Raw genomic sequence first — 27,418 nt, 5'->3', positions numbered from 1 at the left:
TTTCTCTAGCTCCATAAGTTTTATTAGTTATTTAATAAATTCAATGTTGAACCACCCTCCCCTGCCTGAGGCAGGGCTTGGAGTGGTTAACAATATAGTAGTTCACAGTCTATAATATAATTATTTAAAACTATAAAAACACAGTAACAAATGAACAGATAGCAGTAAAACAGGAAGGGGAATATGAGTGCCAGAAGGATGCAGCCGTTGATGAACATATATGAACATATGAACGCATGAAGCTGCCATATACTGAATCAGACCCTCGGTCCATCAAAGTCAGTATTGTCTTCTCAGACTGGCAGTGGCTCTCCAGGGTCTCAAGCTGAGGTTTTTCACACCTATTTGCCTGGACTCTTTTTTGGAGATTCCAGGGATTGAACCTGGGACCTTCTGCTTCCCAAGCAGATGCTCTACCACTGAGCCACCGTCCCTCCCCTAATACCTGATGTCCTCTACCAAATACCTGGTAATACATCTCTACCTTACAGGCCCTGTGGAACAGCATCACATTCTGCAGGGCACAGATGTTATTTGACAGAGAGTTCCACCAGGTTGGAGCCAGGGCAGAGATGAGATTCTCTGTCTCCATAAGGTTGGAGAACAACAAGGTGGTTTCATCTCTCCATTGTTGCAGCCTAACATTCCTTGTTTACCTTGCCGGTCTCCTGAACGATGTTACTTTTGTCCAGGACCCTGTTCTTTTTTCTGGAACACTCCGCATGAATTTGGATCCGTTCAGTACATATTCTGAGGCAGAAATATGGAGAGCTCTTGAACTGTCCCATTTGAAGAGGTTTGTCAGCAGTCAGCCAGCTATGCTGGATTTCGAATGTTCTGAAGGAGGAGAAAATCTCAGGCAAGTGAAATTCTGCTAAAGCAGTACAAGCATGCTACCAGAGAACTGGCTGATCACGTTAAATTACTGTGTGAAATTGAGCCCCCAGCCCCACTGAACTAGGTCTCTCATTTCTACCTTGAGTTGCCACCCAGTACTGCAGTGGCAACAGCACAACTGGCAAAATTCCCCTGCAATGCAGCTTCTAAACACAACTGGTAAAATTCCCCTGCTCTGCAGCTTCTAACATGCAGCAGCCATGTCAAGTTTTATCCTTGCCCATGTCTTCTTTTCCTGATGACTACAGGAGTAGACTGTCCTGTTAACTTGCCAGGAAAGTTCTTGGCTGGCTGCCACCCAGCAGAGGCACTGGTGGGCAGGAGCAAGTGGCTTCTGTTGTACCACAAAGGTTGTATCGCCTGAGTGGTATCTGCAGCTCTGCCAGCAGCTCAAGGGCCACTTAACTCAGCTTGTTCCAGGACTGTTTTAGCATTTTAGCCCTACTAAGCATTCCCTTCTAGCAGTAACCCCAGCTTTCCCTACCTTCTGGTGTCCCAGGGAACAAGGATTTTTGCATAGGGATTAGTTTCTTTGTCATATGGTTTATGTTTGGTAGCTCTTCCCCGTATAAAACAGATCTCTTGTTTCTTTTTTTTTAAAATGTTTTTATAAATAAGAAAGCCATAATACATATTGTTAGTTTTTTAAAGGACCGTTATTAAATCAGTGTATATAAAAACTGAAGCATCACAAAATTAAGATCAGCATTTAAACACATGCCCAAATATTGTTAATATTGTTTAATTTTATAAATAAACAAATGAACAGTCAAGACAACAATAGCATTAGGAAGAGAGGAGAACCTATTTAGAGAAAAACAAGCAGAATACCTATAAAAGGATTACCGTTAATATTAGAGGTCTTGACTGAATATTCTTAATGTGTAACTCACATGAATTGACTTAGAATGAGACCTGCCTTTTAGCCAATTGCTTTGCAGCTTTATAGTTACCATTCTCTGTTTGCTTTTCAGTTTGGTGTAAACACCAAGACCTCGCATATATTGAGGGTTTTAAGGCCTTTTCCTCTTTGGGAGGGCTTCTAGTGTCCTGGCCCCACTGATGGACCTCCTGATTGGACCTGGTTTTTTCGACCACTGTGCGACACAAAGTGTTGGACTGGATGGGCCATTGGTCTGATCCAACATGGCTTCTCTTATGTTATGTTTCTGCCTATAAAGTGAACAATGTCTCCGGACAAATTAGCTGTCCTGTTCATAGTAACAGGTTTTTGGTTTGTTTTTTGAAATTACTATTTTAATAAAGCAACTATATGTTGAATGGTTGAGACAATATTGATAATGGCCAGGCTGGAAATCCTCCTTGAACTTGACTCATTTGCAGTGTCCACTGTCCTGGTCCCGTCACTTAGATTTTCCACTTCTTGACCAAGTCTCACGTCACCATCTATAATGTGTCTGACAATCAGTTGATTCGCCTTTTTAAAACAACAAAATAAATCATTCAGATCCCAACTAAATGTGTACACAGCTGCAGCCAACCCACATTCCCTCCCTCTCCAACAGTTCTTTTAGAAGGAATCTTTAGAAATGAAACATTTTACTTGATGCCCTGGGTTCAGTGTTTCTTGGTGTCTTGTCCAGGCAGTTACAATGCTCCAATCTGCTTCCTCCTTAAGAGGCGAGATTTTCCCTCCATTTTTCTTTCCCTTTCTTACTGAGCCACTCTAGATATGTTTTATTCTTTCCTGAAGAACTTTGGCTGTCCCACCCTGCCAAAGTATGATAGTTTGGCTGTTGGCTCAGACCAGTAACCTGAAGGAAGGTTTGAGAACCTCCTTAAACTTAAATGGCACTCAAGGTGTTGAGTATGATTCAGGCTGAGTTTCATAAGCTTTTCAGTGACTTTGGATCTTTAAGTGACTTTTGTTCCAATGTTTCCCAAATTCTCCAGTATGCTTTCTTTGAGCATTCCCTTACGATTTATTTATTGCATTTGATTGAAATGCTCTCCTTGAAACTGGCTCTTTTGGTTTCCAAAAGGCCAGTACACTATTTAGTACCTAATCCCCTTCTCTAAACACACCAGTACTCTTTTTGAGTTTATCTGACTCTTAAGGTTTCACAAGGCAGTTTCTAACTACACCAGACCAGGAATTCTCTACTCTTCAGAACTCTGTTTTAACTGGGTAGGGAAAATTCTTCTTCTGTCTAGATCTATCCTCTTTTCTGGCCTGAATGGGAGTCTTCACCTAACTACCCACTTGCCCTTGCTAACTGCCCTCCAATTCTCCATCTGTATTAAACTGCTCTCAGTCAAGGCTGAATTCAAAATAAATTATCCTCAGCATCCAGTTCAGAAGTCTTTCTCTACTCAACTGATGCTAACCAATCAGATCTCTTGGAGCAGCCCATCACTTAAAGGCTCTCTGGCTCTGTGAATAAATAATCCTTCACATTTACCTGTTTGTACAGCACTTCTAAGCTTTTAAAAGGGCAGTCTGTCACAGCTGCCTCTTGCAGAGAGTGGGGGAATGTGGAGTGTGATATCTTCATGTTGCACAATTTTTTCTAGGAAACAAGCAGTAAGAGAACACAGGCTGGCAGCAGCCACATGTTTTAAGTTCATGCCCCATTCATTCATTAGAATCAGAACTTTTTAAATGCAGTGGTTTTGAAATTTCCATTGATTGAAAAGCTTTTCGTTTGCTTTCCAGTGTTGGCCAAAGACAGCTTGTTTGTCTGGCAAGGGCTCTCCTCCGCAAAACAAGGATCCTTATTCTGGATGAAGCCACTGCAGCAATAGATCTTGAGACAGATGATCTCATTCAGATGACAATAAGAACACAATTTGAAGACTGCACGGTGCTAACGATAGCACACAGGCTAAATACTATAATGGATTATACAAGGTAGGGATTTTGTAAGGACAGATTATGTAGCATAGACTTCATGTTTCCTCCCTCCCCCCCCCCCCCCCCCCCCATCAATGAAGTGTGTGTGTTGAGTTATAAGACTGTATCTTACAAATTACTTCCCTCTTAAAAATAGGTGCTCTATTGAATTTTAGAGCATGTAATTGATCCAACCGTCATTGATCCAAAGAGGCTTTTGTCGTATTTTAGGAACATGTCCTGTTGGCTTACCCGTGGTGGATCAGTCAGTCCATATCTGATGCAGGATTTTACTGGCAAACAAAGCAGAAGTATGCCATCCAGTCAGGAATGAGAAACCTAGAGTGTGTCTGTACCAGCTGTTCTCCTGGGACATATCTCGTGCCACCTTGTACTATATGCTGGTTGACACTTCTGTTTCGAGCTGCTTTATCTGGGTTTAGTTCAAGTCCTTCCATAATGAATGACTCAGTTCCCTGCGATGCTTTAAAGAGAATCTGAACAGCAAAAGGAAAATTGTCCACATAACTAATGAGCAGTGTTCCCTCTAAGCTGAGTTAGCGTGAGCTAGCTCAGTTTTTTAGCCTCTGGCTCACACATTTTTTGTGTTAGCTCAGAAGAAAATGGCCACAGAGCAAACTAATTTATGCAGTTTCTCACAACTATAATGCCAGCAGCTCACATAGTAGAATTTTTGCTCACAAGACTCCATAGCTTAGAGAGAACATTGCTAATGAGTAGCGCTTCTAGCTAGGAAAGGTTTCACTCAAGTGGTAGGCTGAAATTCAGTCAGTAGATCTATTTATAGCACCTTAACTATTGATTCATATGGCTGAAGTTGCTTACTTAGAAGTCATTTTCTCGTGCTTTTTGTAAGTATACAGTCTGCATCAGCCTTGGTAGGAAATTCACTCAAAATAACCTAGCAGACCCAGTCTGTTATTATCACTTAATTTATGCATGCCATTTATATCACAGCTTTATTCCATCATGGAATCAAAGGCAACATCTGTCCCCTCCCCGCTACTGTTTCTAATAGCAGTTGGGAGAGGGGGAATTTGTTTTAAGGATATGAGCAAGGGGAGAACTCTCTTTGCCTCACTGCTACGGACACAGTCCTACGGGTACATTTAAACTTAAATTGCTGTACATTGGGAGATTCGGATAGCCATAGGTAGCATTTTTCTGAAATGATATTTCCCTTTTGTTTTGCACAGAGTTCTTGTTCTAGACAAAGGAAAAATTGCTGAATTTGACACACCTTCAAGACTTGTAGCATCCAGAGGAATTTTCTATAGTATGGCCAAAGATGCTGGATTGGCATAAAAGGACAACTGCTATAGATCACAGAAGGACTGTTTATTTTTTTTTCTCCTACAAAGCAATACCTGAATGTACTGTACTGTTCCAGCACGGCATTTCTACCAGATTATGGAGATAAAAAGTAATATGTTTCATACATCTGGAAGACCCAGAATTTTTTTTTTTTTAAATATTTTTAAAGTATTTTATACTATTTTTGTTTGTTTGTTGTAACTGACAGACGTCCTCTCAAGAAACTGGATGGAGGTAGTGTATATGTATGCATAGGCACTTAACTATATTGTTTTACTGCTAGTAAATGACAGCTAGTGATGTATTGCATTGGCTCAGTTTTCTATTAAATGAAAAAAAATCTGAATGATGTCACTGTGGTGCTGATTGTAGTCCCAGTGCCTAGAGAAGGGGACTTTCTTTACAACTATCCACCAATAATACAATCGTACACAGCATTTTTGAATAAAACATTAAATAAAAAGGCCACAACTTTTATTGGTTACAACTGTATGAAGCCCTGACACAGCATGGGCCCACTAGATCCTGGCATCCACTGACCTATCTGTCAGTCAATGTACCCCATCCCACCCAGCCTGCCTGCTGGTGTGGGGAGAACCATGGGATGGCAAGTTGCTGGGTTCCACAAAGACAGTCACCCCTAGGTGGTCTCTCCTTGCACCTGAGCATGAGGGGAACCCACTGGCAACACCTGAGCTGTGCATGCCCCTTGAAAACTGCACCCCAAAATCCCTTAATTGAATCCCCACAGGAAAATGGCACACAGGCCAATATCCTAAAATGGATCTGGCCCCAAGCTGATACCGCCCTAAGTTGTGACAGATAAATGAAGCAGAAAACATCGTAAACAAGAACAAGCTGCGCCTTGCCGCAGGCTGAGTGTTTCAGAAAGCTCTGTGAGAGAGCAGAGAAGAAGTGCTACAAGGGTGAAGTTTGGCTTTCTAAGCAGCTGGGGAAATTGCTGAGAATTTCTGAATTTGCGTGACTGTGTGATTGCTGAAAATTTTGAGTTTGTGGTTGCTAGGGAACTGTTTGTTTGGTTTGAGTGGGCTGAAGGTGATTGTTGCTGATTGATTAGGAGTGGCTGTGTTCCCCACCCTCTTTACATTATTAAGCTGCGCCTTGCCTAAAGGGCTCTTGGCCTGTGGCTCTTAGCCTGGGGGCTCTGTAAGGTCCAGGAACCCAGATTCCTTGTGTTCCCAATAAGGTAAGTAGACCCTCCAGAAGGAGAGCCACATAAACAGGATTTAAAAGGGGATTGTATATTTTTGAAAAAAGCCATCATGAAGGTAGAATGCCAGCAGTGGGGTGAGGGCTTTCCAGTGTTTTGCACTGAGTGTCACATCTATGACTATCTGCCCACAGGTCAGAAGTCTTGGGTGTGTGCTCAATGTAAGGAGCTCCTGGTCCTCAGGGAACGAGTTCGTACCCTTGAGGCCAAGGTGACTGACCTGGAGAAGCAGAGACAGTCAGGCACTCGGGGAAGACTCTCGGGGACGTATTAGATGAGCCCCACTCTGAATGTGGCAGCCCCATTGCTACCAGGGAGCATAAGGGTTGAGAGGGAACAGGGCACCAGGCTGAGGATAAGGGGAATGCACCCTCAGTAGGGACCTCTATCCTTTCACGCCAAGGAAACATCCCTGAGCAGGGAGAGAGCAGGGGGTCTTGGCAGCTGGTGATTCGATCCTTAGGCAAGTAGACAGCTGGGTGGCAAAACCATGTACTGACCGTATGGTGACTTGCCTGCCTGGTGCGAAGGTAGCGGACATTACATGTGTTGTAGATAGGCTAATAGACAGTGCTGGGGAGGAGCCAGTGGTCATGGTGCATGTTGGCACCAACGATGTGGGGAAATGCAGTTGTGTGGTCCTGGAGGAAAAATTTAGGCTGCTAGGCAGGAGCCTTAAGGCCAGGACTTCCAAGGTAGCCGTCTCAGAAGTGCTACCTGTTCCACATGCAGGGCTGGAGAGACAGGCACAAATTAGAAGTCTCAATGTGTGGATGAGACAATGGTGTAGGGAGGAAAGGTTTAAGTTTGTTAGGCACTGGGATGGTTTCTGGAACAAGCGGGAGCTGTTCAAAAGAGACTATCTCCACTTGTCCCCAGATGGAACCAAGCTGCTGGCACTTAAAATCAAAAAGGTGGCAGAGCAGTTTTTAAACTAAATCTTGGGGGAAAGCCGACAGGAGATGAAATGTCTCTGGTTCGGGAGGACTCATCTCAAAGAGATGAAGGGTTAGCTGTTACTTTTCTACCGGGTAATGGATCAGAGTTGTCCACTGAGATGGTGACAAACAGTTTGGGCCGCCTGCCAAAGTCTCAAGGCAGCAGGAGGAAGGTTGCGGGCCTAACTTGCCTGGGAAATTATAGATGTTTGTATACAAATGTTAGAAGTGTTGGAAGTAAAATTGGTGAGTTGGAGGGTTTAGTGTTGGGGGGAAACATAGACATTGTGGGAATTTCAGAAACTTGGTGGAATGAGGAGAATCAGTGGGACACGGTGATTCCTGGATATAAGTTATATCGGACGGATAGGGAGGGAGGGGTTGGAGGTGGGGTGGCTCTGTATGTCACAGAGGGTATACAGTCCACTAAGACTGAGGTCAAAGAATTAGATTCCCTTCTAAAAATTCTTTGGGTCGAAATAGAGGGCCCAAAAGGAAATTTAACTATGGGAGTTTGTTATCGCCCACCAAATCAAAAGATAGAGGACGATTATAATATGATGGAAGGATTAAAGATAGTGGCTAAACGTAAAAACTGTGTCATAATAGGTGATTTTAACTACCCGCAGATTGATTGGGTCAATATGTGTTCAGGTCGAGAGAAAGAGATTGAGTTTCTAGATGCTCTCAATGACTGTGCTATGAAGCAGATGGTCACAGAACCTACCAGGGGTGGGACGATCCTGGATTTGGTCCTAAGTAATGCCCAAGACTTGGTGAGAGATGTAAAAGTGATCACACCGCTTGGGAGCAGTGACCATAACTATTGCCTCTCCCCAAAATACCCCCCAAGTTTCAAAAAGATTGGACCAGGGGGTCCAATTCTGTGAGCCCCAAAAGAAGGTGACCCTATCCTTCATTATTTCCTATGGAAGAAAGGAATTGAAAAGGAGTGCCGTCCTTTTAAATGTGATGGCCAGAACTCCCTTTGGAGTTCAATTATGCTTGTCACAGCCGTGATCTTGGCTCCACCCCTAATGTCTCCTGGCTCCACCCCCAAAGTCTCCTGGCTCCACCCCCAAAGCCCCCAGGTGTTTCTTGAATTGGACTTGGCAACCCTAGTTCAGGTCGAGAGAAAGAGATTGAGTTTCTAGATGCTCTCAATGACTGTGCTATGGAGCAGATGGTCACAGAACCTACCAGGGGTGGGACGATTCTGGATTTGGTCCTAAGTAATGCCCAAGACTTGGTGAGAGATGTAAAAGTGATCACACAGCTTGGGAGCAGTGACCATAACGTTATTGATTTCACCATTTGTATAAATAGGGAGTTGCCCCAAAAGACCAGCACAACCACGTTTAACTTTAAAAGGGGTGACTTCTCTGAGATAAGGAGGCATGTGAAGAGGAAACTGAAAGGAAAGGTAAATACAGTCAAAACCCTTGGGGAAGCTTGGAGACTATTTAAAACTACAATCCTAGAAGCTCAGATAAAATATATACCGCAAGTTAGGAAAGTTATAAACAAGTATAAGAGAAGGCCTGCATAGTTAACAAACAAAGTAATGGAAGCTGTAAAAGGTAAGAAGGACTCCTTTAAGCGGTGGAAAGCTAGTCCAAGTGAGATTAATAAAAGGGAACACAGGCTGTGGCAAATCAAATGCAGGACTGTGATCAGGCAGGCAAAATGGGACTATGAGGAGCATATTGCAAAAAACAAAGACAAACAAGAAAAAAAAATTCAAATATATTAGAAGCAGGAAACCAGCCAGGGAGGCAGTGGGGCTCTGGGATGACCAAGTGGTCAAAGGGTTATTGAAGGAGGATAAGGAAATGGCTGAGAAGCTGAATGCATTTTTTGCCTCCGTCTTCACTGTGGAAGACGAGAAGTGTTTGCCCGCTCCAGAACCACTAATTTTGGAAGGGGTGTTGAAAGACCTGAGTCAGATTGAGGTGACAAGAGAGGAGGTTCTACAACTGATTGATGAATTAAAAACTAATAAGTCACCAGGTCCGGATGGCATACATCCAAGAGTTCTGAAAGAACTCAATGTTGAACTTGTGGCTCTCCTGACAAAAATATGTAATCTTTCATTGAAATCTGCCTCGGTTCCTGAGGACTGGAAGGTAGCAAATGCCACCCCCTTCTTTAAAAAGGGTTCCAGAGGAGATCTGGGAAATTACAGTCAGTTTGACTTCAATACCAGGAAAGTTGGTAGAAACCATTATCAAGGATAGAATGAGTAGGCACATAGATGAATACAAGTTATTGAGGAAGACTCAGCATGGGTTCTGTAAAGGAAGATCTTGCCTCACTAACCTGTTACAGTTCTTTGAGGAGGTGAACAAGCATGTGGACAAAGGGGAACCAATAGATGTTGTTTACCTTGACTTCCAGAAAGCTTTTGATAAAGTTCCTCATCAAAGGCTCCTTAGTAAGCTCGAGAGTTATGGAGTAAAAGGACAGGTCCTCTTGTGGATCAAAAACTGGCTAATTAATAGGAAGCAGAGAGTGAGTATAAATGGGCAGGCTTCACAGTGGAAGACGGTAAGCAGTGGGGTGCCACAGGGCTCAGTACTGGGTCCCATGCTCTTTAACTTGTTCATTAATGATCTGGAGTTGGGAGTAAGCAGTGAAGTGGCCAAGTTTGCAGATGACACTAAATTGTTCAGAGATGATTGTGAGGCACTCCAAAGGGATCTGTGGAGGCTGAGTGAGTGGGCATCAATGTGGCAGATGAGGTTCAATGTGGCCAAGTGCAAAGTAATGCACATTGGGGCCAAGAATCCCAGCTACAAATACAAGTTGATGGGGTGTGAACTGGCAGAGACAGACCAAGAGAGAGATCTTGGGGTCGTGGTAGATAACTCACTGAAAATGTCAAGACAGTGTGCGATTGCAATAAAAAAGGCCAACGCCATGCTGGGAATTATTAGGAAGGGAATTGAAAACAAATCAGCCAGTATCATAATGCCCCTGTATAAATCGATGGTGCGGTCTCATTTGGAGTACTGTGTGCAATTCTGGTCACCGCACCTCAAAAAGGATATTATAGCATTGGAAAAAGTGCAGAAAAGGGCAACTAGAATGATTAAAGGTTTGGAACACTTTCCCTATGAAGAAAGGTTAAAACACTTCAGGCTCTTTAGCTTGGTGAAACATCAACTGCAGGGTGACATGACAGAGGTTTACAAGATTATGCATGGGATGGATAAAGTAGAGAAAGAAGTCCTTTTCTCCCTTTCTCACAATACAATAACTCATGGGCATTCAATGAAATTGCTGAGCAGTCAGGTTAGAACGGATAAAAGGAAGTATCTCTTCACCCAAAGGGTGATTAACATGTGGAATTCACTGCCACAGAAGGTGGTGGCGGCTACAAGCATAGCCAGCTTCAAGAGGGGATTGGATAAAAATATGGAGCAGAGGTCCATCAGTGGCTATTAGCCACTGTGTGTGTGTGTGTGTGTGTGTGTGTATGTGTATATATATATATATATATGCCACTGTGTGATACAGAGTGTTGGACTGGATGGGCCATTGGCCTGATCCAACATGGCTTCTCTTAGGTTCTTAAAACCCACATCTCCATAAGATAGGTCTCTAGCAGGGCAACCCACAAACCTTCTTCCCTCAAGCACTAACACATAGAGGCTAGGCAACCAATTCCACACAATGTGCTTTATACCCCCCTCCCAGTGGTCCCTCCCCCATGCCCAGCTTAGGCCCCATCATAGGCCCACTTAGGGAGGTCCACCTGGGGAGGGGAGGGCCAGGTTTTCCTGCCACTGTTACAGGACCACAAATGGAACCCACATTGAGTCAGGGCCCCAACTTCCAAGATTAAGCAGGAAGAAATTTATATGTTAAAATAAGTATCCTACTTTGACAAAAGTTCCCAATATGGCTTACAGCATTCATGGATCTTTTTTGTCCCTCACACATCATACTAACTGTATTTAAAACAGGGAATATTAAAACTAAAATAAAAAAACAGCAAATACCATACAATAGAGAGGCAGTAGTTAAACACTGTTAGCACTCAACAGCCTGCAATTAAAAGCCTGGGGAAAAGGAAAGTACCGTTCCTATATGAGTCTGTGGAGTGGATTTGGTGTGCAGGAGGAAACGCCACCAACTAGGTGCCAGCACCAAAGCAGCCCATATCCCCAATCCACTAGAGCATTTTACATTGAGTTCTTCACCCCAAATCAAGGAAGAAGCATCTTCAATTATCCTAAACCCAAGTTGTCTACATCTTGGGGAGGGACGGTGGCTCAGTGGTAGAGCATCTGCTTGGTAAGCAGAAGGTCCCAGGTTCAATCCCTGGCATCTCCAAAAAAGGGTCCAGGCAAATAGGTGTGAAAAACCTCAGCTTGAGACCCTGGAGAGCCGCTGCCAGTCTGAGAAGACAATACTGACTTTGATGGACCAAGGGTCTGATTCAGTATAAGGCAGCTTCATATGTTGTTCATATGTTCATCTTTGCAGTACAGTACTTCAGTATCTTTAACTACCTTAAGCTCCACCTTGAAACAAATTGATACCCACTGTGTCTCTTGTAGTTTTGGTGTAGTGATGCCCTTGCTGTGCTAACTCCACCCCCCTCCCCAAAAAAAAGTCTGCGTTGCTGCTGCTAGCTGAGATGACTATACTATTTTTAAGGGCAACCCTATATAAGGTGTGGTCCTTAGAATGATTTTTCTAAGGGAAAAGTGTTAATTGAGAATGTAATTATTGTAATTCTCAATTGGAATGGCTAATTTCCCAATTTAACAATTGCTTCAAAAATTACCCATTTTAAAGACCAGAAAAATATATTAACTGTAAAAAAAGAGACAATGCACATAGGAAATAAGAATCTTAAGCCTAAGCCAATTGGTTAATTTTCTAATCATGTTTTATTTTTATATAGCAATGCAGTAAGTTCTGAATCCTATATATCCACTGATAATGAGAACTACACAGCTGTTACCAGGTTAATAATTCAGTTATAAAATCCTCTGTTATAAACTGCATACATAATATAAAAATAGTCCTCTGAGTGCATAGAAAGCTGCCAGTAACTGTGCAGTGTAATCAACAGACTTAATGTAATGTGTTAATATTATGGCTAACCAATACATTATCCCAGTTTCTCCCCCACCTACTGGATGCTTGTAAGTATCTTACTTCTGAACGAACAACCAAAAACATTTGGACATAGTCTCACACACAAGAAAGCACACTTTTGCTTGAGCCCAAAGATTCTGTTCTGAATTGTGGGCGCCTCCTTTCAGAGCTTGCTCCTTGAAAGTCCTACAGAACAAAAGCCTATTTCTCTTCAAGCACTTCCATAGTAATGGACTATGTGCACTGATTTTAGGAACAAAATGTTTTGCAAAATCAGAAGGTTCTGAGCCTTTCAAACCTCAAAAGACATTTGCCAAGTGAAGTGCATTTTGTGAGCCCTGGTTCAACACTGACTCAGTCAGTGGCAATGTTTCTACTTTCTGGAGTATATTAAATCACATTTCCACGTATAGGGAGATTAAACTATTATAGATGCCATTAATGTCATCTGTGACTCTTGGAATGAATCACAAAAGTGATGTGCTGTCACAGACAGTTCCACTAGCCACCAACCAATTTTTACATTGTACTAATTTTAAGACTAGGAGTGGGGGGGGGGGGGGGTTCCAAGTTCAAATCCCTAGTTCCACTGGATATAACACTGTATTAGGTGGATCAAGGGCATATCACTGAAGACACTGGTTAGGTAGCCAAAGAACTGACAAGCGTCTCATGAGTTTACTGGCACAACCTAAATTCAGAGATTCTTATCTTAAAGTTATTATGTTAAAATATACACAAAAAAGAGTTTTCTGTATATTTCAGCCACACCCGCTTGCTAATTATCCTGGATTGTCACACATCACTGCACTTGCTCTGTGAAGCAGTGAACTCCAGCTGCTATTGGTCACTTGGCCCGGGGTTAAAGAGATGAACTGAGATCTCTTGCCAGAGGATCAACTCAGTTCAACCCCCCTCTTTAACACTTGAAACAGATAAAACCAGGAGTCAGGGGCTGTCTCAGAATAAATGATTGTTTAAACACTTCCATTAGCTGTTACAGAAGTTAATATTTTAGACAAATAGCTGCTCTACTTACATATTATAAAGCAGTTAAAATGCTATAATATAAAAAAGACTCCTTAACAACTTTCTTTTGACTATGCATCGTAGACGAGCCCATGTAGGTCCAAATTTCAAATATATTGCCTAAATCAAGAACTGTACTTGTAGAGTGATTGTTCAGAATAATGCCATCAACTCTGAACTCCCTTTCTTAGGACAGCTCAGTATTTAAAAACGATGTTTTGAAATGCAATAGTTTAGTGCAGGGGTGGCCAACGGTAGCTCTCCGGATGTTTTTTAGCCTACAGCTCCCATCAACCCCAGCCATTGGCTATGCTGGCTGGGGCTAATGGGAGTTGTAGGCAAAAAACATCTGGAGAGCTACCATTGGCCACCCCTGGTTTAGTGAATTATATTAATCACAGTGATTCATCTTGGCCCTAGTTGGTCTTACACACGTTAACCACCTTGAAGCCAAATTGCATTTGACATGAAGCCCCTTCGTCCACATAGCTGAGAAGACGGGCAGAGACTAAAAATATCAGTATTTGGATACAACAAATTACACTCAGTTATAATCTTTGGAAACTATACAGAAACTGGGCAGAAGATTAACATACTTGTGGCTCCTCCAGTCATTGTTCTCCTCTGACCAACAATAAAGACCCTGTTAGTAAATTTGCTCTTTGCATTCTCTGTTGCTTTAAACAGATGTTAAGACGAAGGTTTCAGAAATCTGTTAAGTACACAGAATGCCATTCCTTTCCAACCCACCTTTTACATGGTATAAAAAAGGGAAAGACCTGCATTCAACATTTTGGCTCCACGGCTGTTTTTTTATTGGTCCTGTAGAGCCCTGGTCAACAACCTCCTTGCTGATGAGCCAGTCTGAAGAAATGGCACTCAGTGGCTGTGGTCACATATAATCCCCCCTCTTTTATTTATTTATTTATTTATTATTTGATTCGTATCCCGCCCTACCTCACCGAAGCGGGCTCAGGGCGGCTCCTTCACTTTTCTCTCCTTCACTTGCTAAAGCAGCAGGTAAGGAAGGGAAGAAGGTGTATCCGCAGGTGAGTGAAAGGCAAGATGGAAAGGCCTCTTTATCCTCCACTGCCAGCCAAGTTCTTCTTCCTTCCTCTCATTGCCTACTAAGGGAAGCAGATGGCAAAAAAGAGGGCAGGGGACTGGGAAGCCAAGACTGGCAGCTGAGTAGGAGCACGTAACAGCCCTGAATGGTTTGGACTGTGTTCAGTTACCAGTGGGCTAACACTACGGTGAAAGGATCAATGAGATCATCCTCCAATAATGTTTCAAATCCATAAACCGAAGCAGATAAGAAACTAGTATCCTACTGACAGCTCTTTCCTGGAAAAAGTTCATACGGTGATCCATTTCCAGCAGAAAGCATTTTTCCTTAGAAAGCATTGCAGTGCTCACATTGGACTGCTCACAATTCTCTAGTAAGGGTTTAGGCTATTTTTCAGAAAGCCAAAACCCAAAGCTGGGGCCATGAGACGCATGAATAACAATGCTAACCCCAAATCACATGTTAGGAGTACGCTGATATTAAAATCAGCAGCAGACTATCCTGTTGACTACCCAAGTGCCATCCAATTTACCCTATGCATTTTTGCACCATAGTTTAACTAACCCTCTACATTAGTACACAGAATCCTACAATTAGGTTTTTATTATCCAAAAGTATTACTCTGTTCCATGCCTTTCCAGATTTTTTTTTTAAATTCTAGGACTTGATAACAGAATATTTATAAAGAACTTGAACTAGCAAGACGATGAGAAGCAGGCACGCCTATATGAAATGCAAGCGAGTCTTTGAAAATGCATAGCAATTCCAAGCTTTTATATAACTTATCCTGGTATTAAAAATAATTTTACTATTTAAAATGCTACATGATTACTTTCCTTAAATAGGTAAACAATGTCAAGACCAGACTAGTTTGAATAAAGGCTAGGAGAAATTGTGCTCCTTTCTTAGACAGGATCAGGTTGTGGAATACAGTTGCTGTCTTAAACATCCCTCAGAAACTTCTTAACTTCAGCTTAAAATAAAACGCACCCACCAGATACTATTGGAGAAGCACTCCTAAATTTGAGAATTATGCACTAATATTTCCGATCAATGCTTTCTTTACCGTTTATGCTGTAAATATATTTCAATATTTGACTTCAGCACCACTTTGAAGAAATCACAGCCGATCGTTAATTAACACTTTTGGAACTAGCCAAATTAAGCATTGTGCCTCCGTAAGAAACCCAGACTGGGCAGTTTGAGCTGGTTCTTCCAACATCCTATGCCACAGTGTGTCACTGGGTGGTGTCATCCTCTGTTGTGGTCTCTAAGGTATAAAATGTGCAATTTTTACACACCCTTCAGAAGCTTCTGCTAGCTTACCCCAAGGTTTCCTGCTCATGCCCTATGCTACCACTTAATACCATCAGCTGCTCCTCTCAGTAGGCTCAAGCAGCAGGATATATCTGTCTTGTGCCTGTTTCTCCAAGAGCACTGTGTTAGTTTAATTCATCAATAGCAACACCTTGATTCATTATACCAACATAACCATTGGCGAGAACCCTGGTTTCTCTTTTCTCCTCCCCTCCTTCCTGGAAAAGTAGCTTATTCTCTTCTCAAGCAGCATGTGTGTTAACTCTACATGAGGAATGTCTGCTTCTTAAGTATCCCATTACAAGCATTAAATGGAGTTCATGTTCTGTCCTTCAGTATAAGTGCTCCTGCTATTTTGTAATAAGTAGCAGTTATTAGAACAGTTTAATTCAAGTCTTTCCCTGAGAGCTTCTAACTCTGCAGTGTTTCAAAGAAGGGTAATTCTCTTGCAAGAAATGCTGCTGTGCGAAGAGGCAGTCCTTTATCAGTCCTTAGCAACTTAGCCATTATTTCAGTACTACTTTGCACAAAAAAATTATTTGCAGGTGCAGTCCTGATCCTCAAGCACATTTGCCTTGAAGCGAATCCTGGTGTTTTTAGCCTGAACTTGCTTCCAAGCAAGTGTGCTTCATAGGTTCCCTCTGCCTTCCAAGGTAAAGTAGAATTTGAGGTTATTAGCCCTTACAAAATCCTAGATTTAACAATTAACTACTGGTGACAGGTATTTCATTTAAACGGTTAGTAAGTCAGCTTTGATGCTTTCTTATTAAAACAAGGCCGTTCAGTCAATGTTGGTGCAGCGTTTCTAAACAGAAAGTCATTATCACTCATCATTAGAACCAGCTCCAGTTCCTGGAAGTCCTGAAGTCTTGCAACGTCTTTGTCCTTTAAGAAATAAACACAGTGTTAGAAGCAATGCTCCAGGAATTATGCAGTATCTACCAACACAGCAATTTTGCTTACCGTTCAGCCCCACCCCCACCCCTTCTACACTCTCTAATTCTACGTTTTGTTTCTGGCCTGGAATCTCAAAGCGTTTTGCCAGCGTTGTGCTTTGAGGCTTTTTACAAGGAAAATGCTAACCACCACAGCAAAGAGACCAGACGCAGAGCTTCTGACCTAACTTGCTGCAGACTGATTCTTCTGAAAGCATGGTTTAACTGCACAGCCCATACTACTTCGTAGAAGTGTACAAAAAAACTGTTATTTTGGGGGTTCAGGTATATCGAACCCAAAAAATATTGGAGGGGCTGATTCCTACTAGCAGTTGCTCTGCCCCCGAGCTTCTGCTTTTGCCAGCTCAAGTGATCAGTTCCCCACCAGTTCCTGTGCAGGTGCATTTTGATCCATGGCTCTCTCCAATTTCCCTTGCAGCTTCCAGATCTCCAAAAAACAAGATCCAGTAGCCACAAGGGAAACTGGAGGGAGCCGTGGATTAAAATGTGCCTACACAACAACTGATGGGGAATTGATCACTTGAGCCAGGGAAAGCAGAAGCCTGGGGGGGTGGAGCAACTGCTAGTGAAGAATCAGTCAGGGTCTCTTTAAATGCTTTCTGCAAGCCACAGCATGGTGTGACTCGGTGAGTGAAAGGCATTATAAAAGATCATGGTCTCTCTAAATGCCTTTTCATAGCTGAGCCCGAATAAAAGCTAAATAACATTGGCTTTTATTCAGGCTTACCTATATTGGTAGCTGAAAAGAAACCCGAATAATTTCTTTTCTGCTTAAAAAAAACCTGGAAAATATTGGTAAGGGATTTTCTGGGGGAGGAGGGGGTTGTTCAGGTAAACTGAATGCATGCCCCTACTACTTTGCAGCCCTGTAAAAATGGACTTTCAGGCAGTTTCCTGTAAGATGACATGCCTAAACAGTACAATAGGGTGTTGAAGATAATGGCTTCCAATAAGGCTTAGCTTTCTATCTCTGAGCCAAGCCGTCTCACTTGAATTTACACAAAATATAAAACGTCTATATGATTATTAGCCTGTGAGAGAAGTAAAGTGCATGCCAAAGCTCGTCAAGGTGATTTTCACTAGGAATAAAAATGTAGTGATCTACTGATTACATGGTACTCCAATCTACTGCTTTAATTGAATTAGCATATGATCACAGTAGACCATCTCTGCAGAGCTTTGAAAAGACGTACATGTTTAAATATCTAGTGTGGTAATGCTGCCTCCTGGGAAAGAACCAAAAATACCGATTTTCACATCTGGATCCACCAGGGTGGAATTCTAGCAGGAGCTCCTTTGCATATTAAGCCACACACCCCGATGCAGTCAATCTTCCAAGAGCTTACAAGGCTCTTTTTTGTAAGCTCTCGGCGGATTGGCTGCATCAGGGGTGTGTGGCCTAATATGAAAATGAGCTCCTGCTAGAATTCCACCCCTGCTGATCCACCTAAGGGACACAGGAACGTGTAGAGGAAGGCTTCTGCGCACCATATGCTGGACTGGGTGACATTGTACTGCTGATGCAGCTCCAGGGGCAGCATACACAGCCCCAAATTAAGAAATCAGCTGCTCAAAAAGAGAGCAAACAATGGTACTACTATCTAGTTTGATCTGGGCAGATCTAAATGAAAGTCAGCAAGAGGAATTAAGTAATCTGTACTCTAGTTAAAGACACAGCTAAGGAGAGCAATTTCATTTATAAACACAGTTCCAAGAAACTGACCATACAAAACTGTGAGGCAAGAACAAGGCAGTGTGTTTACAACTTGGACTGGGATCAGCAATGATTGGGTGAAGCCTATTTATCCAGTACTAAATCAGATTAGGTCAACCGATTGAAGGTAACTAAGTTCTTGAGGGATTCTAGGGTGAGCGAAGGGCACAGAGAGCCGAGGGCAGTAATGTCCTCCTCTTGTCTGTCTTGCATAGCAAAACACCTATTAATTCCAACAGAATATCGGAACAAAGATCACAGCTGTACAAAAGTTGTGTGCTTGTGTGTGTGAGTGAGAGAGAGAGCAAGGGCACAATGCATTTCCTTCCTAGCAGGGGTGTTAATTTAAAAGGAATTTTGCGTGTGAAGTTATTTGACGCAAGGCTAGTATGTGCAAAATGTTCACCGCAGAGTCGTCCTGCTGACTCTATACAGGTCATGCTGAGAGAGCAACACTGTCTGTAAACCTAACTCGTGAGGAGAAGCTGCTACTGCACGACACTTCTGAATATAACTGGACAAGTTTAAATAAACATGTAAAGGAAATGAGTTTGATTATTAGCTAACAACAACAAAACGCAGAACTAGCCTGGGTTACTACTTTGGCAGGGTGACTCATTTTGGTAAAAGGGGCTCGATGGATAAAAATGTCTCGACTCCAACAAGACTTTTGATAATGCTCCGTATGTTATTCCCACAAGGAAACGGGAGAGGGGTAAGCCCCCAAGAGACAGGGGCCTGAAAAGCTTCAGATATTCCAGGATGCAGTGAATTTCAGCCAATGTTTTAACTATTAGAGCATTACTTTCAAGGTGGGTGCGGGGCATAAATAGGGAGGGACTGTGGCTCAGTGGTAGAGCATCTGCTTGGGAAGCGGAAGGTCCCAGGTTCAATCCCTGGCATCTCCAAAAAAGGGTCCAGGCAAATATGTGTGAAAAACCTCAGCTTGAGACCCTGGAGAGCCACTGCCAGTCTGAGAAGACAATACTGACTTTGATGGACCAAAAGGTCTGATTCAGTATAAGGCAGCTTCATATGTTCATATGTTCAAATGATATTCCACTAGGATCTGTCCTAGACCATCATTATTCAGAAGCTGACTAATAGTCTGGATGAAAGGATTAAAGATGTATTTATAGTTAAGATGAGGGTGAACAGTGAACACACCCTAGGCCAGATTTAATTTTGAACTTAATTTATAAATGTAATTCAACTGTATTTTAATCTGTTTTATTGTAATGATTGTATTTTATTGAAATCATGGTTATACCATGTCCTGTGAGCCGCCCTGAGCCTGCCTTATGGCAGGGGAGGGCGGGATATAAAAATAAATGTATTATTATTATTATTAAAACCAGTAAACTTAAAACAAACTTTACAATGCACAAAATGTATATCTGGGGGGAAGGGGTGGAAAAATATATGTGCAAGCCTCTCGAACTGCCAAAGGCAGTGAATCTGGGTTGCTGTGTTGGGCAAAAAGATTCGTTCTGCCCTTGCAGCTGCATCCAATACCCTAGGCAGGAGCATGGAAGTGAGAGATACGAACTCAGCAGTTGTATGGATTTGTTTCCGCAATGGAACATTAGCAAAGGCGACAATCTGATGTACACAAGCCCAAAGCAATTTAGATCCGCCAGTTCCAAAGACTGCAGTTTGAACTGTTCAAGGAGAGAATACAGAGAGCGCAAGCAACTCCTTGATGACAAATATCACAACTCATTTAAAAGAAAGCTGGGGTTTCTAAGACGACATTCCAATATGCATAACATACCAGATGCTTATAGGTGTGGTTTACAGATGATATTGTTTAATCCAGGGGTGGCCAAATTTGCTTAACATAAGAGCCACATAGAATAAACATCAGATGTTTGAGAGCCGCAAGACAGGAACGTCAGATGTTTGTGAGCCACAAGACGGACGGACAGAAGGAAGGGAGGGAGGGAAGGAGGGAAATAGATGGGGAGGGAGGAAGAGGTGGGAAAAAAGCAACTTTAACTTTAAATGCATTCTCCAAACCGCTGACTGGTTTAGCTTGGAGCAGTGATCTAAAGAGAGAAATGCCTTTTCCAAACTGGCTGATGGGGTGGGGGGGCTTCGAGAGTCACACAATATGTGTGAAAGAGCCACACGTGGCTCCTGAGCCACAGTTTGGACATCGCTGGTCTAATCCTAATCTATGAGCCATACTACATGTTAATTGGATTGCTTGTCGGAAAGAGCATGCTGATGCAGGATTTGGGCTCCATAAGAGTAGGACACAATCATATAACAGCATGAACAACCATTATATTGAGTTATTTTGAGCCCAGTTTCAGTTCTTGGGTATGTCGTTTGTTCTAACCTAGAAACGGTTGCCTGTAATATGAAATAAGTAATGTGGGGAGAAAAGTAATGCACTGTAGCCCTTAATAACATATGAGGGCATTAAAGAGTGAGAGAGTCTGGTAGCACCTTAAAGACTAACAACATTTATGGTAGGATATGACTTTTCATGAGTCACTGCTAACTTCTTCAGACTCACGAAAGCTCATACCTTACCACAAGTTTTGTTAGTCTTTACGGTGTTCCCAGACTTTTACTCTTTTCTACTGCTACAGACCAACTGACATGGCTACTCATCTTGATCTGTATGAGGGCATGGATTCCTAGAACTTCAAACGAATCGATGGGAATGTACATCTTCCTCTGCATTGTGTGGAGCCAATAGGGAGCTCATAAGGCACATCTTGAGAGTAATATATCTGCCCTATCCCTGCCAATCTGTATCTATTCATCTGTGTGGGTAGGCCAGTTTATTTGAGATCAGCAATGGCCAGTATCAAACTGCAATTGTAGAAGGCAAGCAGGAACTCTTTAGATTAGTCCTTTTTCCCCACTGCAAGTAGCACCCAGTATAAATTTACATAGTACAGCAGTACAGGAGCTGGAGTAGGAAAACACGGTGATATGATTTTTTAGCAAAAAAGTGCAACATCCATGACACAACAGAAAATGCAATAGGCTTAAAAATAAACTCTGCTGAATCTGGGGGGCCAATTTCTGGCTTTTAGCCACATATATCTGGGAAACTTATTTTTATCACCACACGAATTGATTTTACAAATTGATGTTTAACACACAACAAAGTTTTATCGACAGGGAAATCGGCAATTTGACATTAGCGTTAGCACCAAAATGTCAGTGTCAAATATGAACTTCAAAATCTGCATTGATTACTGAGTGGGAAATAACATCCTCAACTTCAAGTTTAACTGTTCCATTTCTGGATGCATGCTTTTGCTTTCTAAACCAATGGTCATTATTAAAATGCAACCCTTGCCAGCACTGTAAGTGGACGTTGTCAAACAATATACACATAAATGTGTAAGGCGGGACCTGTTATAACTTGTGATCTGCTATGCTGAATGTAGCCCATCAGCTATGTAGTTTGCCTGTTAGGTCAAAGCTCTCCCATTTTTGCTACTTTCCTCATCTCCTGCCCAAAGAGTGGGTACAATTCTGAAACTCTTAGCAGGCCTCAGGGCATAGCTGGACTTGGTGGATCACAAGTTGTAGAGGCCTTGCACTAAGAAATAACTAATTTAGGATATAAAAAGCTGATGCACAGATAATTTAAAAAAAAAAAAAAACCTGAAGGTTCTTACCTTCCTTAATACTGTATTGGGAAGCTTCCTAATCTTCTCCACATGTTCTGGATTCACCCCAAGTTCACAGCAGCTCACTCGGAGCAGTTCACTATAAGTCAGCTCCTGCCGATCCAGTTCAATTTCAATGAAGTCGTTCTCTTTAAGAGTGCGATTCTGAATTCTGACCTTAAGCACCAGTTCTAGGTTAAAAAAACATATAAACTCAACACATCCCCCAATATGAACAATTTTTTTAAAAACACATTCATGCCTCTTAAGGTCCGAGCCAAGTAACCCCTGAGGCACTGACGTAGCTGGGGCTTGGCTTGCTTCTAGCCACCAATAAGCTTCCTTGTAAGTTAAATGGCCAGCTGGCCCCAGAAGAGCGACTGCCAAGGACAAATGAGCAGCACTGCACTGTCAGTTACTTTATTGTCATTAATTACATCACAAACGGTTGCCCTTCATTCCTCTCGCTATGTTCTCTTTTTCATTTCAACGTGATGCTTGCATGGAAACCAAACGTGGCACCGACCAGAACACCAGCAAGGGGGGAGGTCATCAGTTATTCCCTCTGCTTCCCTTCCCTTCTAAGTCTTGTCTTTTGTGTGTGTGAGCCTGACAGCAGGACATCTCTCTTTCTATGGATGTGAAGCCACCTTGGTAGATAATGGCTTGAAAAGCAGGACATACATAACAAAGCAACAGTGCTGAGATTTCCAGACCAAAAGCCCTTCCCACCAGCATGCAAAATCCTTGCTATGGAAGACCTGTGTCCAGAGCAGAAGCTGTACAGGAAGGCACAGCCATAAGGCATCTTCCCGCTGCCAGGGAACTTGGTCTGTAGTGTAACAGCAGATGTGTCTCCTCTTCGATGAGTTCTTTTCACAGCTCAGCTTTTGGAGCCTTATCATTGGCCACTTCCAAGCACAATGTCTTTCAAAAGACAGCGTAGACCAGGGGTCCTCAAACTTTTTAAATAGGGGGCCAGTTCACTGTGCCTCAGACTGTTGGAGGGCCGGACTGCCGTTACTGTACAAGGCTGCGGGCTGTCAGTTCTCCGTCTTCTGCATCTCTCTCCCTTCCCCACACCACACACCCCGGCCAGGGAACTCACCTCACCTCGGTATCACCTCACACTCTGTCTCCGCCGCCTCAGCCCAGTGCTGGAAGTGTGCGTTGCTAACGTGAGTTTAGGTCGAACGTCACTTCCGGTCTGATTTTGCCATAACCCAGCGGGCCGCATAAACATCCTCAGCGGGCCGCATCTGGCCCGCGGGCCATAGTTTGAGGACCCCTGGCGTAGACTATGTCTACTACTGCTTGATTACACAGTTGCCCGGGAGAAGCAGGTGAGAATACAGAAACATAAATCTTGATTATAGGGCTGATCCTGTCCTAACTTACAGGTGTTTTCATCTTACTGTGCCTATAACAAGAACTGAAGTTAATATGAGTCCGTTGTGAGGCAGCTACTGTGAAGACTCCCATACATCACCTGGTGGTGGGGAGTTATCCACAAGCCATATTAATAGACCGTCTGAATTTCTATCAAAACATTTCCAGCAAAAGGAATCAATGCAGTTAGTAAATAATAAATGCTACATCGTATGACAAATTATTTCTATAGATACCACGGTTTCTAGCCCATTGGTATTAACTCCTATACATCCAGGGCAGCTATTATCAACTGTGGAAACAAAACAGAACTACACGAGCGTTTCTACAGTCAACAAGAAACCTGTTACATTTTCCTTATGAGCCACTGTATTTGGTTGGTCTTCGTTGGGCCTTTTGGAATGTCAGGAAGGAAGCGAAAAGATTAGGAAAGGACCAACCACTAATGAAGGGGGTTTTGTTCTGTTTTAATCTACACCAATTAGCTCGATGCCTTAATGAACCCACCACTCATAGGTATCCCAAGGCACAATTTGTTCTCACCACCGTAACCTAAGGAAACATTAGGATAACTTGGAAGTTTGCAGCTTATATCGGTTGAAGTTACCTTGCATATTATTGAAGGGAAATGCTCCAGTGAAGAAAAAGGGCTGAAATGCTGGGACAAGTCCAGCACAACAGCCATTCTGTTGTTGAGCTTCAGGCTGTTTAGGTTTAGCTGGAGTAGAGAGAGTCCTACTTGGAGGAACAGGCATTTGGGGAACATGACCATTCTGGACTGCAGGCTCCGGGCATTCTGCATGGGGTGAGCTGGGCATGTCCCCAACAGGAAGAGACTTTTCATGTTGCAGCATGGCAGTGCCAGGCAACTGGACCTGAGGTAAAGACACGGGGCAATCCTCATTGTGCTGTTCTGAAGAAGGGGAAAGTCTTCCATTCAGAGAGGAAGAGGAGATGCTGGTAGTGCTACTGCTCATGGAGTTATACATATAAGGAAAAGGCGGGTTAGCCAAGTAATTAGGGATGATGGGCAAGGCAGAGTCTTTCTTCACATCCAGCAGTTCATCAGCATCATTTTCTGGAAAAAGAAAAAGACAGACAAATTCTCACAAAAGCCAGTTCCAGTTGGATAAAGAACATGGAAGTTTGGCAAGAACAAGCAGCAAAAATAAATAACAATTATAAGTAATAATGACTGAGTCACAAATAAGCTGTTCGTATATTACGTGTATTGATGTGCGTGGTGCCTAAGAATTACAGTTGACTCTCTGTTTGGTATCAGGAGAACACCTCTTCAAGAGCAGATGTGACCGTACGCAAAGAGACTCATCTGCCCAGATAACTGTGGAAAAGTTACTAATTAGCACGGAGGAAATCATAAAGCTGGGTTCCTTTGAGACAAGAACTCACAGGACAAGGATTTCTAGACAAAGAACTATTTTTGGATCTTTACAACTCAAAATCTTATGTATGGAGTTTATGTTCCTAGGAGTCCTCTTTTACCTTAGAGGAACTTATGAAGGATTTTATCCCTCAGGTTAGAACTTTTACCGAGCAATCCTGAGGGGGGGGCGGGATGGGAATACATATTTTTCTGTTATATATATTTTTGTAATGTTTAATGGTTTTTAGGTTTTAACAGTTTTAAATGTTTTAATTCTTTATATATTTAAATACCTGTTTAATGTTATGTTTGACTATTTGTTGGGAGCCGCCCTGAGCCACTTGTGGGAAGGGCGGGATACAAATAATTAATAAATAAATAAACAAACAAACAAACAAATAAAAAATAAAATAAAATAAAATAAAATAGGCATGACCCCTATACTGGCATAACTCAGATTAATGCCGGTGTAAAGGCCATTTACACTGGCACAGCAGGGGGCACTTCCACCAGTGCAGCTGCATGCTGGTGGGATGATAGCACAAACCAATGCCAGCAGAAATGTGGGCATGCCGAGGGAGGGGGGGAGGTTGTTGCCAGCTAGTCAGCTTCCAAAGTAGCTTCAGCATGGGAATGCGCTCCAGGACAGGCACAGCCAGGGCCAGCACCAGGGTTTCTGGTGTCCTAGGCCCCTGTCCCCCCTGCACCTGCAGTGGTGAGGGCAACCACAGCAGCAGCAGGTGACACAGCACCGAGTGCCTTTGAGCGCACCCGCCACTGTGCTGCCCTTGGGAAGGCTGAACAGGGTCAACAGGGCAGCATATGTACTCAGAGGGACTCAGAGCCTGACTCTGAGCACCTTCGAAAGACCCGCCACTGCAATACCACTCCTGGTACCCTTTCTCCACCACCACCCACCCACCCACAGGTAGGCAGAGAGGTGGAGAGGTAGGCAGCAAGGGCAAGCATAACAGTGGTGGCAGGGAAGGAGCACCAGGGGCGGTGGGGCATGCATAGGGAGGGGGCGGCCACCCCTGAGGCCAAGTAGCACCCTAGGGAGTTGCCTACCTAGCCTTCTGGGACACAATGGCCCTGGGCACAGCCCACTGGCAGCCACGGAAACTCAGGAACCCAAGCAGCTCAGGATACCAAGCGTGCACCCAATCAGCACACATTCTTATGCCAGCGCCAGCCTTCCCCAGCACCCAATGACTGCCCACTCCATCCTACAAATGGTTGCAGGAGGTTGCCTCACAACTCCAGAGGTAGAGCTAGTGCTCACGCATGTCAATGGTAGGCAAAACACAGACGGGGCACCTAGCACTGCTGTACGAGAACTTGGGAGGAATGCACCACCAGGACAGCAAAGTCCACACTCTGTGGCTGATCTCAAGCCCCACAGGCACAGAAGCTTGTCTGCCAGGATCTCAAGGGTTGGCCACACAGGAACAGGCAAACAAGGCATTCCTTCTCAAACCCCCATTCCCCCACCTTTGCCAACAACAGAGGCATCAAGCCACACTGGACATGGTATCTCCCATTCCTGAACCCAGCAGCTGGGGGGCAGGAATGCCCCCCCCCAGACACACATGGACCCTGTGCACTAAGCCATTCAGTGTGTCAGAGGCAGCCCAAGGCAGCTACCAGGGGAGGGGAATGAAGATGGTGCCAAGGCTGGGTGCCGCACCAGTTGGCAGCAAAGGTCCCTCTAAGCTGCGGAGTCTTGTGAGCAAGAATTCTACTTTGTGAACTACTGGCATGAAAGTTGCGAGCTGCTGCATAAATTAGCTTGCTCCGGGCCATTTTTCCTGAGCGAAGACAAAAATGTGTGAGCCAGAGGCTTAAAAATGGTGAGCTAGCCCACACAAACTCAGCGTAGAGGGAACACTGGTTGGCGGCACTCTCCTTGCACAAAACATGTTGGCACTTGGGAATCCCCTCCAACTTGAATACAAAGTGATACCATCTGACCCTTCCATTGCAGGTGCAGAATGCCCCAACGCGGCTGGCAAAGGCTGCAATCACACATGCTAAATAATGCCGTTTCAGTCCATTTTCATTGCACTTTCAAACTGGATTCTGCCAGTTTTCACTCTAAAATCCAGTTTGTCTCTCAAGAGACACCGTAGTTCTGATAGGATGCTGAATGAGGCGTGAATGTTCTGGATTCTGGATGAGTTCCCCCTTTGCAGCATCAGAGGGCCAGATGGGGCATCCTTGACGGCCAAATGCCCAACAAAGTAGCCAAATGCTACTAAGTGGGTAGCATTCTGCGTTGTTGAGCAGAAACGGTCAATTTGAAAGTGCTCCATCATGCGTTTTTCCTATATATAGGTGCCAATCCAACAGGGACAGACATCACCTCAAAGCAAACCCCACCATGTGCCCTCTCTGCAGCAGAAGCCAGCCCTTGGGAGCACATGGACGCATTCAACCAACAGGCCATTCCCTTCAAATAGCGGTTCCTACTCTGTTGTCTCTGGTTCCCTCCGATAAAGCTGATCCTTGTGCGCATCCCAGGTGTTGGTGTTTGTCATGGACTATGGGAGGTGGGAACA

The 27,418-nt window shown here is 43.4% G+C and overlaps 2 protein-coding genes across 2 annotated transcripts in view; one reads left to right on the top strand and one right to left on the bottom strand.

The window, feature by feature from the left end:
• Positions 1–5,432, top strand: part of ABCC3 (ATP binding cassette subfamily C member 3) — a 117,437-nt gene extending 112,005 nt beyond the window's left edge. Inside the window, exons 29-31 of the mRNA XM_060252100.1 lie at positions 693–859; positions 3,575–3,769; positions 4,969–5,432. Of these exons, the coding sequence (XP_060108083.1) occupies positions 693–859; positions 3,575–3,769; positions 4,969–5,077 (471 nt within the window). The 3' untranslated portion in view covers positions 5,078–5,432. The remainder of the gene's footprint in view (positions 1–692; positions 860–3,574; positions 3,770–4,968) is intronic.
• A 9,447-nt stretch (positions 5,433–14,879) lies between these two features.
• The window catches only part of ANKRD40 (ankyrin repeat domain 40), a 28,195-nt gene continuing 15,656 nt past the window's right edge, over positions 14,880–27,418 (bottom strand). Inside the window, exons 3-5 of the mRNA XM_060252811.1 lie at positions 24,084–24,554; positions 22,097–22,278; positions 14,880–16,664 (exon numbers count right to left, since the gene is read on the bottom strand). Of these exons, the coding sequence (XP_060108794.1) occupies positions 16,518–16,664; positions 22,097–22,278; positions 24,084–24,554 (800 nt within the window). The 3' untranslated portion in view covers positions 14,880–16,517. The remainder of the gene's footprint in view (positions 16,665–22,096; positions 22,279–24,083; positions 24,555–27,418) is intronic.

Source organism: Heteronotia binoei, chromosome 13 (genome assembly GCF_032191835.1).
Source record: "Heteronotia binoei isolate CCM8104 ecotype False Entrance Well chromosome 13, APGP_CSIRO_Hbin_v1, whole genome shotgun sequence".
Classification (NCBI taxonomy): domain Eukaryota; kingdom Metazoa; phylum Chordata; class Lepidosauria; order Squamata; family Gekkonidae; genus Heteronotia; species Heteronotia binoei.
This window is presented reverse-complemented; position numbering and strand designations above follow the sequence as displayed.